Here is an 18,269-nt window from a genome sequence, read left to right on the forward strand (position 1 = left end):
ACGCACTGACTCAGTTGGAATAGTTACAAATTATGTGTGTCACATGGAACAGAGTTCTTTTCAGGTGGGGAGGGGAAGTAGAATGTCTAACCCATTAGCATCAGAGCATGTTAATAATAATATAAGAAATAGCTAATGATCTGATGGTCATTTCTTCTAGCGAGCAGCTAGAAGACAAAAGGAATATATGTGCCAAGTTTGAAGTTTGTAAGCTTTACGGTTCTGGAGATTTAGTGATGATGCATGAGTGGTATTTTTCTTTTATATATATAGATTATAAAGATCGTTTGTTGACAATAATATCAGACACTGAGTTAAATTTTGTCTTTATTAGATAAATTACATAATGATCCATACCAAAAGGTCACAACTGGGAATAACAGAAACTCTCATCTTCTGACATCACCACCCGCTACATCTTCATGTATCAAAGCATTTCTATTTCTAATTTTATTTGGATAAAAAGACTCTTTTCATATCATATAAAAACAGAAAAGTTACCATTATATACACAAAACATATATAGGGCTAGATTAGGAGGAACAGTTCCATAAATACATGAATTATATAAAACTGCCAAAAATATGCGAGAAGGTAGATTTCTTTGTAGAGATCACATCTATGCAACTGTAATTTAAACAAGACAGTAACCTCATCATTATGGCTGTGCAATATTAATTTAATTATTCAATTTTTATAGCCACCCATCTCCATCCAATTGACTGGTTAATATGACATTTTTATATTGTAATGGCTATTTACTCTTTTAACAAAAATAAATTTTAATGCTTCAAATCCAAGAAACCATGAAATTCTCAGAAAGAGACGGGTATTTTTTACCTTTTAAAAAACAAATTAATTATATTGAATTATTTGTCCTGAGAGCACCCAGTTGGAAGCATTTGCAAGTTCAAGCCTGCTTAATTAATCTATGACCAGGAGTCACCAAACTTGGCAACTTTAAGACTTGTAGACTTCAACTCCCAGAATTCTCCAGCCAGCATAGCTGGATGGAGAATTATGGGAGTTGAAGTCCACTAGTCTTAAAGTTGCAAAGTTTGATAACCTCTGTGTTAGACTCTTAATCATTCACACTTTGTGTTACTCCTGGGCTAATTATTTTGTTTTATAATAAAGCAAAATTTGCATGGATGTAACAGCAGTTGGAGGCATAAATTAGCAATGTCCTCTAATCTCCTCATTCCCAATAAGTTTATTATTTTTCCTACTTAGCTGCTACTTCACTGGGAATGCCATCATTAAGATTCTGTCTTGGTGAATAGAATAGTACTTTATTCAGCCTGCCAATTTAAACCTGCCTCTGAATCAGCAGCACCCTGGGACACTTATTCTGGCTGCCTAGGTTTACAAGAGAAGCAGGCAGAATTACAGTATTAATTATCAGTTGTAAGAAATACAAACTTAAATACATTTCCATCAAGGAAACCAGCGATACCAAAACTTTTTTTCAAATAGTATGATTAAATATTAAATTTCACCATGTACCAGAATGGGGCAGGAGATACAAACCAAATATATGCACTCACGTATATTAGGGAAAAACAGAAAAATCGCATTAAAATGAAATTTTACATTTCAATAAATGCAGATTGACTGAGAACAGACCTTCAAGATATAAGTCAAGGCCTTACTTGGAATCTGTTTCCGGTTAACTATGGAGCATTAAAACTCTATCATCAGCATGATTTGAATATTGTATTTGAACTCTTAACTATGAAATAGCAATATTTAAAATTTCTTTACCACCAGAGTTTCACTAGGAGCATCGGAATAGAAAGGTTAAAAAAGACCTTTCATTATTGAGAAATTCAAAAGACTTTTCATTATTGAGAATCCTACCTATTCAGCCAAGTTTTACCAATCGCATTATTTCAAGGAATAATATAATTAAATTTCCAAATTGCTCTTCTGTATATGTGCCATTAAATAGGAGTTTCAAATTGAAATTTACATCAATGAAATGAAAGACTTAACCAAAAAAAAGAGTAAGCAAAGGAAATAACTAGGAGAAAAACATGGCTTGTGGACCTTAGAGTTCCATATAATATAAAATGTACGATATGTGATTCTGCTAGAGGAAATTACGCTGTACATTGTTTCTTTTAACACTAAAATATTTCATCCATTCTATACAGATACGTTACAATTTATTTATTTATTTGATTTATATGCTCCCAAAAATCGTGGGAAAGAAATAAGGATCATTTCAGTTGGTAGTAAAACTACCTTACTACCGATTGGTGAACTAATTTTTACCACTAGGTGATAAATCTTACATGGGTGTAAACAGCTTCAGGGGGGTAAATCTGTATTTTTTGAGGGCCAAGCTAAATTATCAACATGATTTTAAAATGTGACTAGGTTAGCTACCTTTGTTTATAACAAGCAGACATCCAAATCAAGATATTGGGGAGGATCATTTCATCATTGTTAATGTTTCATCTTACTCAAAATCTCTTTCCTTCAGCAAAATAATGCTGGAAAAGATGTTGATGTTGTACCCTTTAACTTCAGGCCTAATTGAGATGAGGAAGCCTGCATCTTCCAATCACTTAGCCATTTTTTAATTAATGCTTTAAGTTGTATTTATTTTTCCTTGTTTTCCCTATCAGGAAGAATATATAAAAGGAAGATACAATTCCTGGCTTGACCATGATGCTACAGATCAGTCTTCTACAGCCTTAGATGTTAGTTTTTCATATCTTCTTCAACCAGTGATATATACCTTAGTCACATAACAATTCCAAAATTTAGAAGGGCTTTATCCTTGGCCAGATTCAATGTCCGTCCAATAGTTGTTACTAAAAAATCCTCTTCAGACATGGTCTGTGTCCATGCTGTGAAGAAAAATTTGAAATATGGAACAAGTTATTTTGTATTGTCTTCTTTGCAAAATGTTCACCAGCAATTATAATGTCTATTCTTTATTAAACTTATGGGTTGTTCTGATTTGTTTTAACTTATATTTTTAAATTATCACATCAATCTGACTTTACTTCTTTAAAAGCTAAGTGCTGTTTTATAATTTGTATAGCACATCAGGTTTGCTTTCCTAATCCTTATATATTTTTTCTTTTTTATCCTAATTAATTGCAATTTTTCTTATTTTATTTGCTGGTCTATGACTGAATAAAATTGATTGCTTGATTAACAGTTTCTATCTTTTTATGAAAGACTACAGAAAGAACAAAGATACAGAATGAGATGAAGTGTACGAGACAAAAAGAATCTGCTATTTTTACAGTTTGCAAAGTTATAAAATATAAATAACTATAACCCCAATACCATAAGAACCATAATGCACTTCTCTAGAGAACTGGCCTGACCTCCTAAAGCTTCTATTTTATAGGAAGGTATCAGTAAGTAGGACAAACATATATTGAGGAGAAAAGACGTTAAACACAATGCTATCTTCTTTGAATCTATATATTACTGGACCAAGAACCATTGCAAATGCCATCAAATGAGACTTTGTAACAAATTTTTCGCTTTTTACTAACTCCTTACCCCAAAGATGTTTTCAATAGAGATTGTTCTGTAAAAAGAATGAGAGAGAAAAACAAATCCCTCTTTCAAAGACATCCAAGTTAACCAGTCCAAGATATCAGTCTCTGCCGGGGGAAAAATAACTTTCTAGCACCAGCATGAACAATCTTTTTGCTTTGAGGCAAATAATTTGCCACTTGCTATACACCAAGTCACTGTCTCTTATTAGTATAATGAAACTTCCACAAATCTGGAAGGGTTTTTAAGAAAAAGGAAGAGAATGGGACAAGAATTCATTCAGTGTCTGATGAAACTATTCCTCGGGGGTTAGGAAGCAGCAATAGCTGTGCCACCGCTTAGTTTCACAATCATCTGTTGACAGTCATTGCAGGAACGCATGTCGCCAACCTTCTCCAGCGTTCGAGCTGCTTCCGCCAGCAGGACAGCACGCTGGCCCGGAGATGACAGGAAAGACAGGGGGAGGTAGCGGCAGGCTAACAGAATTGCTGTAGCTCGTTCTCTTTGTCCTGGAAGAACATCCAACTCCCCTAAATATGAAAAGAAAAGACTAACAATAAAAACCTTTTCCAGTTACAGTTTCGGAGGCTAGGGTTTGTAAGTTGAAAATGGTTCTTGAGAAGAGGCAAAAAAAATCTTGAACACCTTCCTATCTAGAAAAGTTCGTAAGTAGAGGCGTTTGTAGGTAGAGGTACCACTGTACTTGAGAACAGAGATTTCTTTGGGCACAAAACAAAAAAAACATATCCCAAAACACACACACATATATGTATAGTCTCCCTTAATTTTAAAAATTCAGCAAAAACATTAGATAGATAGAAAGATAGATAGATAGATAGATAGATAGATAGATAGATAGATAGATAGATAGAGATACATATATAGATAGATAGATAGATAGATAGATAGAGATAGATAGATAGATAGATAGATAGATAGATATAGATAGATAGATAGATATAGATAGATATAGATAGATATAGATAGATATAGATATAGATAGATGTGTGTGTGTGTGTGTGTGTGTGTGTGTGTGTGTGTGTGTGTGTGTCACATATATATTAAGGGAGACTAGGATAGCACTATTTCGGCCTTATTCTGGTCTCATCAGCTAGCCATACCCTTACTGGGATTTGATCCTGGGTGTTTCTGCCTTGTAAGGGATATATATATATCCCTCCCTCTCTCCCTCCCTCCCTCCCTCCCTCCCTCCCACCCCACTCCACCCGCCCACCCATTTATCCATCCATCCATCCATCATCTATCTATGGTTCTGAGTGTAAAATACCAAAAAATACCAAAAAATAACATTCTATATGATATATTACACATCCAAGATTAATTCAGGCTTCAAGCACTAGGTGCCTCTTAATAGGTGCCTCTATATCTCTCAAAAACATCATAAGTCAACTAGAAATTAAGACCAAACTGAGATCAGCCAACTTTTCAAATGCAGCAGTCTTGTCATTTTAATAAGCACTTTTACAATTAGGCATAACTCACAGAAATTAATATTTATTGCTGTTGTTCTAGTATTGCTTGCCTCCAGAGTTGTGAATGCTCCAACACTGGAAGTTTTAAAAAGATGTTGCATAACTATCCGTCTGAAGTAGTGTAGGGTTTCCTGCCTAAGCAAGAAGTTGGACTAGAAGACCTCTAAGGTCCCTTCCAACTCCATTGTTATTATTAACAGCAAGGTAAAATACTAGAATCTATGAAGGAAGATAGGTTTCCCATTGTCAGTTCTCATTTCTCTAAATCTTATGAGCAGTTTATCCCATTATATCTCCTTCTGTTTAGCAGACAAGAAAGTGAACAGCGCAAGAACCTACTGACCTTGCTTGGTACTCTGTGGGGTTTGACGCCTGAGACTATGATCAAGAAGCTGATGAGTACGTGTGGGGCTGGCTCCTGCCATCAAACGGACAGTGGCCTCATGAAGAAAAACCTAGAAAAGAAGAAAATATTGAAATGCCATGGAGATGACTTTAATAGGCAAACTTCAAACAATCATTTCTTAGATGTTGGCCAGATGTCCAAAAGTGTAATGGACATTTTACAGATTTTAAAGTTTGCCTTTTATCCACCTTCATCCTCTTGGAGATTCACCTACTCTCTGTGTATTTTGCCTGTTTTGTGTGTATGTCCCCCGGTCCCACCCCCCCACCCCCAATTACTATAGCTGCCTAAACTGCAAAAATCTGGACAAACACAAAATGGCAGCAGTCTTTATGTTCTTATACCTCTACTGACATCTAGTGGTCATTAAAATTGTGCAGCCAATATATTGTCCAACTCTCCCTTGGCAGATGCCCTGATACAGGGAGTCATTGCTCACAGTCACTCATGCCCTTATCACCTCGAGATTTGATTACTGCAACGCTCTCTACATGGGGCTACCTTTGAAAAGTGTTCGGAAACTCCAGATCGTGCAGAACGCAGCTGCGAGAGCCATCGTGGGGCTTCCCAGATTCGCCCACGTATCTACAACACTCCGTGGCCTGCATTGGCTGCCGATGAGTTTCCGGTCACAATTCAAAGTGTTGGTCATGACCTTTAAAGCCCTACATGGCATTGGACCAGAATACCTCCGGAACCGCCTGCTACCGCACGAATCCCAGTGGTCGATAAGGTCCCACAGAGTTGGCCTTCTCCGGGTCCCGTCGACTAAACAATGTCGTCTGGGGGCCCCCAGGGGAAGAGCCTTCTCTGTGGCAGCCCCGACCCTCTCGAATCAACTCTCCCCGGAGATTAGAACTGCTCCCACCCTCCTTGTCTTCCGTAAACTACTTAAGACCCACCTATACCGCCAGGCATGGGGGATTTGAGACAACTTTCCCCCAGGCTTATTATAATTTATGTTTGGTATGTATGTGCTGTTTGGTTTTTAATTATGATAGGGTTTTTAGGGTTTTTTTTAATATTAGATTTGTGCCTGTATAATATTGTTTTTATCGTTGTTGTGAGCCGCCCCGAGTCTTCGGAGAGGGGCGACATACAAATCTAATAAATTATTATTATTATTAATTATTACAGGTGGAAGGCTGACAGTTCATGCTGAGAAGACAGAAGAATCTGGGTTGCAATTTATTCCCTTTTGGGGGGGGGGAATAAATAGTGATCCCTACAGCAAACTTTTAAAACCACTATCTTTCTTTCTTGAGAATATTTTAATGGCCAGTTAGCTGCTTCCTGGTTTAAACCAATGTAGAAAGAGTAGAAAGCTGGGAAATTCTCAGTACATATGACAACTATTTCACCAAAAAAAGCCCTATGAGAAGGAACAAAGCATGTGTGCGCATACACACAATTATAATTATAGAATTATTTTAAGGATGTAAAATAAAGTGAAATATTTTAACTTTCAGAAAGCATCCTCATCATTTAATGCACACCTAAGTATCATGAGCAAAGATTACAATAGTAGAACATCTGCGATAATAAACACTGCAAACAATGTTAAAATATTTATGAAAAACAGATTCCGGCAGAGCAATTTGTTCTTCTGACTTACAATACCATGCAGGCAACTCAAGAGAAAACAAATGTGCAAATGTGAAGAAAGCCAACATTTTCTCACCCTGAAGTTCTTTCAATACCATTCAAAGATTCTTACACAAATACGTTTGTTTGTCTGTCTGCCTGTTTATCTATCTGTTGTGGTTAGCTCTGGCCCAGCTCCTGCCCCAAGCAATGTGGAGGTGAAGGTGGGGGAGATATCCACATGCCGCAGGCCTGTTTTGCTCCCACTAGAATCTGCAGACGAAGCCTCCTCTGACCAAGGAAGCATGAGTGACAGGGAAGAGGGGAGTTTGGCAGACAGCCCAGGAGGAGATCAGTCATCTGTATCATCCCTGGATTTTGAACAAGAACTAATGACACATCCATGCATGCATAGAGTGATGCATAGGAGACAACAACTGAAGGATTATTACAAGAGAAAATGAGGCCACCTCTGGTTGGGTGGGGCTGCTGTAATTAGTGCTACAGATAAAAGTGCAACCTGGTGTTTTAGCCTCATGGCAGTTTATCTGATTCATTGTTTCGTCAAGATCGTGGTTTTTGTGCTGTTCAAGATTGTGTGTGTGGACTCTCTGGACTTTAGAATTGGACTCAATTTCCCAGTTATTGGGTGAGCAATTGGATTGCATTTAATCTGTGCCTTGTGTGTACCAGAAAATCCCTTTGACATTTAAAAAGGGAGGTGTTTCTGTTTTTCTGTTTATAAAAACTTTTGGGTTTTCCTTTTATCGTGTGGTGTGTGTCTTCCTGGACTAATTACCCTGTAATTACGGGCGGTTGATACACGCCGGCAGAACACTATCTATCTGATTTATTTTAGCAAGTTAAAAGACAAATAAGAAAGAAAAAGGAAAAAGTATTTAAAACAATACAAAGACAAGAAAAAATACTAAAAAAGTGGCTTCCAATCTTTACAGCAATTATTGACCTACTTAATATTATTTTCCTCTTTCAAGATTTTGTAACATAATTCCCTCCTAATATAGAGTCCTTTTTAATAGATAAATCCAGAAATCACCAGTTCCTTATTATCCATTTTTAACAAGAAGTCCACAGTGGATTTCCAATATCATAGATTCTTACCTTTCGGTAAGCGAGCCTGAAGCTGTTTGCTAGTTTTCGCAGGCTGCCAAGATCTCGCTGGAAGCCAGTCAGCTCAGAGGCAGAAGCATGGTGCGTGTCTCCCAAAGCTAGACTAGAATTTGTCTGTTTCTGCCACAGAGTGGTACGGAGAGACAACAGTAGATCGCAAGCCAGCAGCTGGATCATCTAAAAACAGAATCTCATTCAGCAACAAAAATACAAAAGTATTCAAAGAACAGTAATTTGGGGGGTGGGGGAGGCTGCAGTAATTCTGCTTGAAAATTTCTGGTGGTCACAGTCAGTTTTGAACAACTGCATATGGCCAAGTTACCAAAATGCAGTTTTATATAGCCATTATGATTACTATATACTGTTGCATTACAGTACAGTGGTACCTCAAGATACGAACCCCTCGTCTTACGAACAACCCGTGATACGAACCCGGGGTTCAGAAAATTTTGGCCTCTTCTTACGAACGTTTTTCGTCTTACGAACGCCAAACCCGAACTTCCGGGTTCGGCATTCCGGAGGCTGCTGGGAAGCCCCGCAGCCCGGCTGTCACCTTTTAAAACAGCCGGGGGGCTTCCCAGCAGCCTCCCGAAGCTGAACCCGGAAGTTCGGGTTTGGCGTTCGGGAGGCTGCTGGGAAGCCACCCGGCTGTTTTAAAAGGTGACAGCCGGGCTGCGGGGCTTCTCGGCGGCGGCGGCAGCAGGTTGGTAAGACGGAAAACGTTCAGGAGGCCGCTTTGGGTTTTTGGCTGGGAGGGAAGGCAGGAGGTCCGGCGCTGGGGAAGGGAGTCAGGAAGGTCCTCCTGCTCCCCCCTCAGTGAAAAACACAAAGACGGTCTGCTGCCGCATGACAGGCAGGGCGGAGCAGCATGGAGCAGACCGCCTTTGTATTTTTGGCTTGGGGGGGGGAAGCAGGAGGCGCAGGATCGGGCGGGCGGCGGGCGAGGCGTGACCGAACGGGCCCGGCTCAGGCTAGGACGGGGCGGGCAGCGGCTGGGCACGGCGGCGAGGGTGCGTCCGACTGCTTGGCTTCCCTCGCCGCCGCAGGCAACGTGCGTTGCGAACTTTCGGGCCGGCCAGGCTCAGTGGATCAAGCCGTGCCTCCTGGGCTTTCCGTCACTGAGCCGGCGAGGCTCAGTGATGGGAGGCGCGGCTTGATCCACTCAGCGGCCCGGAAAATTGCAGCTCGTGTTGCCTGCGGCGGCGAGTGAGGCCAAACCGAGAGCAGCATCACCGCGGCTCCTGGCTCGGTTTTCCCCGCAGCCGCAGGCAACACGGGCTGTGATTTTCCGGGCCGGCGAGGCTGTGACAGGAGGCGCGGCTTGATCAGGGAGGCGCGGCTTGATCCGCTGAGCGGCCCGGAAAATCGCAGCCCGTGTTGCCTGCGGCGGGGAGGGAGGCCAAGCCGAGAGCAGCATCACCGCGGCTCCTGGCTTGGTTTCCCTCGCAGCCGCAGGCAACACGGGCTGTGATTTTCCGGGCCGGCGAGGCTGTGACAGGAGGCGCGGCTTGATCCGATGGGTGGCCCGGAAAATTGCAGCCCGTGTTGCCTGCGGCGGGGAGGGAGGCCAAGCCAAGAGCAGCATCACCGCGGCTCCTGGCTTGGTTTCCCTCGCAGCCGCAGGCAACACGGGCTGCGATTTTCCGGGCCGGCAAGGCTGTGATGGGAGGCGCGGCTTGATCCGCTGAGCGGCCCGGAAAATCGCAGCCCGTGTTGCCTGTGGCGGGGAGGGAGGCCAAGCCGAGAGCAGCATCACTGCGGCTCCTGGCTCGATTTCCCTCGCAGCCGCAGGCAACACGGGCTGCGATTTTCCGGGCCGGCGAGGCTGTGACGGGAGGCGCGGCTTGATCCGCTGAGCGACCCGGAAAATCGCAGCCCGTGTTGCCTGCGGCGGGGAGGCCAAGCCGAGAGCAGCATCACTGCGGCTCCTGGCTCGGTTTCCTTCGCAGCCGCAGGCAACACGGGCTGCGATTTTCCGGGCCGGCGAGGCTGTGACAGGAGGCGCGGCTTGATCCGGAAGGCGCGGCTTGATCTGCTGAGCAGCCCGGAAAATCGCAGCCCATGTTGCCTGCGGCGGGGAGGGAGGCCAAGCCGAGAGCAGCATCACCGCAGCTCCTGGCTCGGTTTCCCTCGATGCCGCAGGCAACACGGGCTGCGATTTTCCGGGGCGGCGAGGCTCAGTGATGGGAGGCGCGGCTTGATCCACTCAGTGGATCAAGCCGCGCCTCCCGGGCCTTCCGTCACTGAGCCTGGCCGGCCTGGAAAATCGCAGCCCGTTTTGCCTGCGGCGGCGAGGGAGGCCAAGCCGAGAGCAGCATCACCGCGGCTCCTGGCTTGGTTTCCCTCGCAGCCGCAGGCAACACGGGCTGCGATTTTCCGGGCCGGCGAGGCTGTGACGGGAGGCGCGGCTTGATCCGCTGAGTGGCCCGGAAAATCGCAGCCCGTGTTGCCTGCGGCGGGGAGGGAGGCCAAGCCGAGAGCAGCATCACCGCGGCTCCTGGCTTGGTTTCCCTCGCAGCCGCAGGCAACACGGGCTGCGATTTTCCGGGCCGGCGAGGCTGTGACGGGAGGCGCGGCTTGATCCGCTGAGCGGCCCGGAAAATCGCAGCCCGTGTTGCCTGCGGCGGGGAGGGAGGCCAAGCCGAGAGCAGCATCACCGCGGCTCCTGGCTCGATTTCCCTCGCAGCCGCAGGCAACACGGGCTGCGATTTTCCGGGCTGGCGAGGCTCAGTGACAGGAGGCGCGGCTTGATCCGCTGAGCCTGGCCGGCCCGGAAAATCACAGCCCGTGTTGCCTGCGGCGGCGAGGGAGGCCAAGCCGAGAGCAGCATCACCGCGGCTCCTGGCTCGGTTTCCCTCGACGCCGCAGGCAACACGGGTTGCGATTTTCCGGGCCGGCGAGGCTCAGTGACGGAAGGCCCGGGAGGTGCGGCTTGATCCAGGAGGCGCGGCTTGATCTGCTAAGCCTAGCCACCTTCCCCAAGGAGCCTCCCAACCGCAGAGGAGGCAGGGAGAACTTTGCACCACTTCGGAGCCCAGCGCAGCGCATCGTTGGGAAAACCTTCAAGGAGATAGTGGCAGCAGGAAAGAAACGGGCTCCGAAGCGGCGCAAAGTTATCCTGCCTCTCCACCTCCTACCCCTGCGGCCGCCTTCCCAAAGGAGCCTTCTGGCTGCCCAGGGGGCGGGGTTAGCTTTGTGCCGGGGGAGCGGGGGCTGCCACCCGAGCGCTCTTGCCCAGCGGGAGGCGAAGCACTGGGGTGGGGGGGGGCTGTCGGGACACCTCCTACCCCAGCACTTTGAATCCCGCCAGCCAAGAGGACTCGGGCAGAAGCTTCTGCCAGACACAGGCGATGAGGGGGAAGCTTCTGCCCGAGTGCTCTTGGCCGGCGGGATTCAAAGTGCTGGGATGGGGGTGTCACGACAGTCCCCATCCCAGCACTTTGAATCCAGCAGCTTCTGATGAAGACGGGCGGTGGGCGGGGCGAGCTGCCACAGCCCCTGGCTTCCGCGCCGCCCGTCTTCATCAGAAGCTGCTGGATTCAAAGTGCTGGGATGGGGACTGTCGGGACACCCCCATCCCAGCACTTTGAATCGTGCCGCTTCTGCTGGATACGGGCGGTGGGCGGGGCGAGCTGCCACAGCCCCTGGCTTCCGCGCCGCCCGTCTTCATCAGAAGCTGCTGGATTCAAAGTGCTGGGATGGGGACTGTCGGGAAACCCCCATCCCAGCACTTTGAATCCTGCCGCTTCTGCTGGATACGGGCGGTGGGCGGGGCGAGCTGCCACAGCCCCTGGCTTCCGTGCCGCCCGTCTTCATCAGAAGCTGCTGGATTCAAAGTGCTGGGATGGGGACTGTCGGGACACCCCCATCCCAGCACTTTGAATCCTGCCGCTTCTGCTGGATACGGGCGGTGGGCGGGGCGAGCTGCCACAGCCCCTGGCTTCCGCGCCGCCCGTCTTCATCAGAAGCTGCTGGATTCAAAGTGCTGGGATGGGGACTGTCGGGACACCCCCATCCCAGCACTTTGAATCCTGCCGCTTCTGCTGGATACGGGCGGTGGGCGGGGCGAGCTGCCACAGCCCCTGGCTTCCGCGCCGCCCGTCTTCATCAGAAGCGGCGGGATTCAAAGTGCTGGGGTGGGGGCCTGTCGGGACAAGCCGCGCACAAAGGCCGAGGCAAGGCTGAGCAGGCTGCGAGCGCTCTGCCAGGCGGCCAAGAAGCATTCAGGGCGAAGTGACTTCGCCCTGAATGCTTCTTGGCCGCCTGGCAGAGCGCTCGCAGCCAGCGGGCGGCGGGGGGGGGGGAACCTCGCGGGGAAGCCGGGCAAGAGCGATCTTCTGCCGGCCATGGGCGAGCGGCGGGGAGTCGCCAATGGCCGGCAGAAGATCGCTCTTGCTGACCTGATGCCTCGCGGTGAAGCCGGGCAAGAGCGATCTTCTGCCGGCCATGGGCGACTCCCCGCCGCTCGCCCATGGCGGGCAGAAGATCGCTCTTGCCCGGCTTCCCCGCGAGGCAGCAGGTCAGCATCCTGGGCGGGCGAGCGGCGGGGAAGCCGGCGGCTGTGGCAGCTGCTGCCCCCCCACCTCCCCGGCTGTTTTAAAAGGTGACAGCCGGGCGGCAGCGGTTTTTTGGGGGTTTTTTTTTGTTGTTGCACGGATTAATAGACTTTACATTGTTTCCTATGGGAAACAATGTTTCGTCTTACGAACCTTTCGTCTTACGAACCTCCTCCTTGCACCAATTAAGTTCGTATCATGAGGTATTACTGTACAAATATACAGTGTTCCCTCAATTTTCGCAGGGGATGCGTTCCGAGACCGCCCACGAAAGTTGAATTTCCGTGAAGTAGAGATACGGAAGTAAATACACTATTTTTGGCTATGAAAAGTATCACAAGCCATCCCTTAACACTTTAAACCCCTAAATTGCAACCATTTAGATTATTACTCACCATGTTTCTTTATTAAAGTATATTAAAAAAATATTTATTAAAGGTGGACGAAAGTTTGGTGATGACATATGACGTCATCGGGCAGGAAAAACCGTGGTATAGGGGGGGAAACCGCAAAGCATTTTTTAATTAATATTTTTGAAAAACCGTAGTATAGACTTTTCGCAAAGTTCGAACCCGCGAAAATCGAGGGAACACTATTATAAAAACTAAAGAACAGGAATAAAAAAGTATGTTAGATTAGAATATAAAAAATAAACAGCCACATCAAAAACCTAGAGAACTCTAAAGGAATTAGATAACCCATTTACAAAAATCATAGATAAAATAGATCCTATAAAACCTGTTTACAGTTTATAACTACTGAAATCAAATAAAACTAAGCAATATGCAACACAACAATCAAAGAGGCCTTTCACCAGAGCCAGTCCTTAAGCTCCAAGTCCCCAATCAAAAGAGCACTCCTATTCCCCAGTCAAAAAAGATTTAAGCTCAGATTTAAAGACAGGAAACCAGTATCTTCAATTTTATTATTTTTAAAAAAACCAACCCAGCTTACACCTAAGAAGAGATCTCAAAGACATTGTCCCCAAATAATATTAAACTTCTTTATAATACATGCAGTATATCATTGCTTAATCATTTGTTAATCAATTTTTGTTTCTTGTTTAGTTGGTACTTTTTTGTGAAGTTACAATATAGTGAAACCACATTGTATTCATCTTGAATTGCATTAACAAGAGACAACTGAAAAATTAATTGATTTGTGAATATATTGAAAACTTATCCAAAAGAATATGCATTTGACACAACAATTCACTGGAAATGGAAAGCAATACAATGTTGGATCCAAATAAAAATGGCATCAGTGTTCACAGAACTAAAATGTTGCACATTCACTGACGACAAACAATGCTTTCTACGAAGCATATCATTTGATTAATTTATTCTTTCAAAGTACAACAATTATATGTTTACCTTTTCTTGCCTGCTATTCTTTGGATTGCTTTCCTGAGCCCTTTCAATCTATAGTACTATTGACTTTGCATGTTATTTCTTGTGCTTGGGTCTTTTTTGGGGGGGTACAGTAATCCATATTTCACTGATTAATCTGCAAGAGGGTTGGCAAATTAAATATTCCTTCCTACGTTTGGATGGAGGGCTAGATTAAATGGCCTCTTCATCCACTTTATATAAAATTCCTAAGGATTCCTTCCTGTTCCCACAAAAACTTTGAAAACCAAGGCTCAGGAGACTTGACTTGTAGAGCAGAGATCAGGAAGGCCTCTGAACTGCACTGCAGAAACATTGCATGAGTATTTCCAGAACATGCAATGCAACTACAATGCACTACAGTTGCCACCCATTAGATATAAACAAAGAATCTGAGCTTAGCAAACAGCCATGCTTATGAAACTCAAAGTGCGCTTAGTATTAAATACAAAGGTAGGGAGAAGGAGCCAATTTCATGATGCAAAAATTGAGAACTGTTCTTAGCTATGGAAATCTGTATCCTTATCCTTTGGTGAAAATAATTCATTTAGGATGTACAATTCAAGAGAAAAAGGAATGGGTCAAGCAAGCACTTATCCCATAATTTGGGCACAGCTAATGAACTGTGAACAGATGCTATCCCCACCGTCTTTTCCTTTCGAAACAGGTACAATGCAGCTGTATTTGCTGCACCCAAGAAAGGCAAAAGAAGGAAGAAGAATCTTCATTTTTTCATGGGTGAGTAAGAAGGAACTAGACTTTCAGTCTCAAAGACATTTAACAAAACCCATACGTTAAGAAAACAGTTTGTTACCTTAGTTCAAGTATGTGCTACTTACACTGTTGAGACTTGTGCTTGAGACTCCACTTCTCATGTTGAGACTATTCCAGAGGTGAGTGCTAGCTCTTTCACAATGACTAAATGAACTATGCTGACCATCTGCCTTGCTAGACAACAAGACATTCATGGCTTTGCATACATGGAAGATAGCTCGTACAAGGGGATTCCTAGAGGCATATAGGGAGGAGACAGAGCAAGGAAAATGATTAATGTATTTTTATGGACAGTAGATGAGTTTGTATTCTGCCTTTATTACTTTTACAAGTAATACAAGGTGGGGAAAACATCCAACATACCTGCCTCCTCCTATTCTCTCCACAACAACCCTGAATTGGACTGAGAGGAAAAACTGGTCCAAGGTTACCACGCTGACTTTCAAGCAGTCCTTTTTTAAAAATGTATTTCCAGATACTTTGCTTATAAATGTTTTGGTATATATTCTCCCCCCAAAAAAGTGCTAAAATGAGCCCTATAAATGAATTATCACTAGATAATAATGCAAAAACCAGTATAGTAGATTTCTAGGCTGATATTTTGCATCCTCTACTAGGCAAACTTGGGATATCCAATTCTGAAAAGTTTTGGGCCAATTTAGAAACTATTTGAAGAAACAAGTTATAATTTAGTTTCATAGTGCCCAAGAGAGATTTGTGATATGTTTATGGGAAACCGAAGTTAAATATTAAGAAACTCTCTATTTTATTATGTCCTTTTTAGATTTCAGATACACAGTTGTACAAATAATATAAAAGACCACACACTCCATCATTTCCAAGCATTTAGGAATTCGTTCCACGTTGACAAACTGAGATTTCACAGCTGTGTCATCCCCCTTGAGCCAGCTGATTATCATTGTGATTGCTGATGACCACCATCTGCAGACTACATCAGGACCTACCAAAAAAAATGAAAGATTGCTAAGGGTCTTATATATATCTCTCCAAAAAACTATTCCAGCCATTCAAAACGTGAATTCAGTCCAGGGAACAAAAATTGACAACAGAGAAAATGTAGCTTTATTTCTTCATTCTGTTTTTCTACATTCCATTTTCAATCTTGTGGACATATTTATAATTCTGAGATCATACTGGGATGTTGAAGCAAAAGAGCTACTGAGGGGTCTCTCCATTCATTGATTACTGGCAAAGCTGTCTCACAAAATACTACTCATTATCCCTGCTTAGACAGATGAGTACATTTCCAAATAAAGTATAAGCAGCAACCCATCTTATTTTCTAAGAAAACTTGTGGGGATTTATGAGGAATCAAAAAGTTATTGATTAATTGATTTATAAAATGTACAGGCTGCCCATCTTATCTCAAAGTAACTTTCAAGGTTTCAAAATTATCTATGAAATAAACAATAGACGAAAGATACTTTGCTGTTTTATACTCAATTTCCCATTTTTATTTGAATTGAATTGGTTGAATTAGTATTTTTTATAAAATGTTCCAGGAAAATTCAGAAAACAGACTGTCATAGCATTCATCTTCAGATCATAGCAAGGAAGACTATACTGATTTTTATGCTTTCTTAGAGGAAAAGTATGTGATTTATTGAATTACTAAACATTCCCGTGTTAAGGAGACTAGCGTGAATAGTGGTCATAATAATAAATAGAGACATTTATAAATAAAAGCAGAGAAGGGGGGATTGGCCAGACCTATTGTCTATTTCTTGAATTTGATTCAAAAAGACTGCAATTGTTTCTTTTTAGCATTATAAAGAGCTATTAGACTGAAAGAACATATACTCTACCAATATTTCAGAAAAATATATTGGCCCAATACATAATTAATTGAATACATTTAATCAAATGTATTGTGAATATTAAGATACAGTTGAATTGCTTTTAGCTGTATGTGTATGGAGAGAGATTATAGAATATAAATGTAAAGTACAGTAGTACCTCTAGATACGAGGTGCTCCACATGCGAGTATTCCAAGTCACGAGCTGAGACGCAAGCAAAATTTCTGTTCGACACCCGAGCTCAAATTCGGGATACGAGCCGAGCGTCCACTAGGTGGCGCAAGAATTCCATTTTTTCCAGTTATCTTGGCGTGAAAAGCCAAATCTAAATGCATTCGTTCGAGATACGAATTGATCGACATACGAGGTCGGCTCTGGCACGAATTAAACTTGTATGTCGAGGTACCACTGTACATGGAAAGAGCACTCCGAGCCATCTTGAACTGTGAGATGGGTGTCAAATTTAATAATAATTCAAACATCCACCTCTGCTTATCCAGGTCCATGGTAAGGACTCAGTAGGTGGATAAAAATGCCAATTCCAGTCTAAATATTTGGTTGAATATGTGATGAACCTGTTGTTGTTGTTGTTGTTGTTGTTATTATTATTTTGGGACTTTCAAAGAGATAAAAGCAGAGGCACCAACATCTCTTCAGAAATATCATTTTCATCAAGATAAATAAATCTAATTGCAGTATTAATTACAGCCGCCCTGAGTTTTCGGAGAAGGGTGGCTTACAAATCTAATAAATAAATTAAATTATTTTCATAATGCTGAGTTTGCTTTCTTTTCTTGTGTTGTATTTAGTTGTTAACTATATTGAAGAGAGGAAATGTATTATTAGTAATATGCAGTGTAGATATCCCTGACAAATCTTGAAATTGAACAGTGGATAAAAAAGCAAAATTGAATATAAAAGATTTAATACAAGAAAAATAGCAACTGAGCACTGAACAAGTGCAGATACATTCAGCATGAGAGAGGAAAGAAATATGAAGACAGAAAACCACTGAACAAGTCCTGTATCTTTCAAACATACCTAGGGCAGATCTCAGCACAGAATTTCCAGAAAAAGGTGGTATCCCACTTCCCAAAGAATCCACAAAAGAACTTAGTAATGTCAAGTATTCCAAAGCATTAGCGAATTCACTGCAAGTACAAAGTCAGACTTTTAGTAATTAGGACAATGTGTCATATTTTTACAATGCATTGTAACAAAATAAAGTTGTATTTTAACACACTTTTTAAGGACGATTCTGCACAAAGAAGGAATCACATTCACACCCATATTCTGAAAGGCAAACAATGTTCACCAGGGTAATCTCATTTTTGCAGCATTGTGATAATTTTTTAGTATGGCTTTCTCTCAATAGAGATAATGATGAATCTTGCCATGAACATTTCAATGATAAGTAGAGCCAAGATGGTAAAATTAAATAATGCTGGGCTTCAATCCCAAATAACTTAGTCAATGGATGAGAATGATAGCAAATGATAAAAAAAAACCCTTCTTACTATCCACCATGGTACAGGCTATGTTATATACTTTTTATGCTAATCCATTTTTTGCAATTTGGATAAACTGTTTAGAG

The 18,269-nt window shown here is 43.3% G+C and overlaps 1 protein-coding gene across 2 annotated transcripts in view; it reads right to left on the reverse strand.

The window, feature by feature from the left end:
- Positions 1-310: 310 nt before the first annotated feature.
- Positions 311-18,269, reverse strand: part of SREBF2 (sterol regulatory element binding transcription factor 2) — a 43,987-nt gene continuing 26,028 nt past the window's right edge. The window contains exons 14-20 of one of the 2 annotated variants that reach the window (XR_011559503.1): positions 17,717-17,826; positions 15,686-15,818; positions 14,923-15,091; positions 8,131-8,316; positions 5,362-5,473; positions 3,529-4,055; positions 311-2,858 (exon numbers count right to left, since the gene is read on the reverse strand). Coding sequence is in view for 1 of the 2 variants with exons in the window: in XM_070756024.1 (XP_070612125.1) it covers positions 3,835-4,055; positions 5,362-5,473; positions 8,131-8,316; positions 14,923-15,091; positions 15,686-15,818; positions 17,717-17,826 (931 nt within the window). In the remaining variant the exon portion in view is untranslated. Of the gene's footprint in view, positions 4,056-5,361; positions 5,474-8,130; positions 8,317-14,922; positions 15,092-15,685; positions 15,819-17,716; positions 17,827-18,269 lie in introns of both variants that reach the window. The other variant, XM_070756024.1, reaches the window with a different exon arrangement.

This window comes from Erythrolamprus reginae, chromosome 6 (genome assembly GCF_031021105.1).
Source record: "Erythrolamprus reginae isolate rEryReg1 chromosome 6, rEryReg1.hap1, whole genome shotgun sequence".
Taxonomy (NCBI): domain Eukaryota; kingdom Metazoa; phylum Chordata; class Lepidosauria; order Squamata; family Dipsadidae; genus Erythrolamprus; species Erythrolamprus reginae.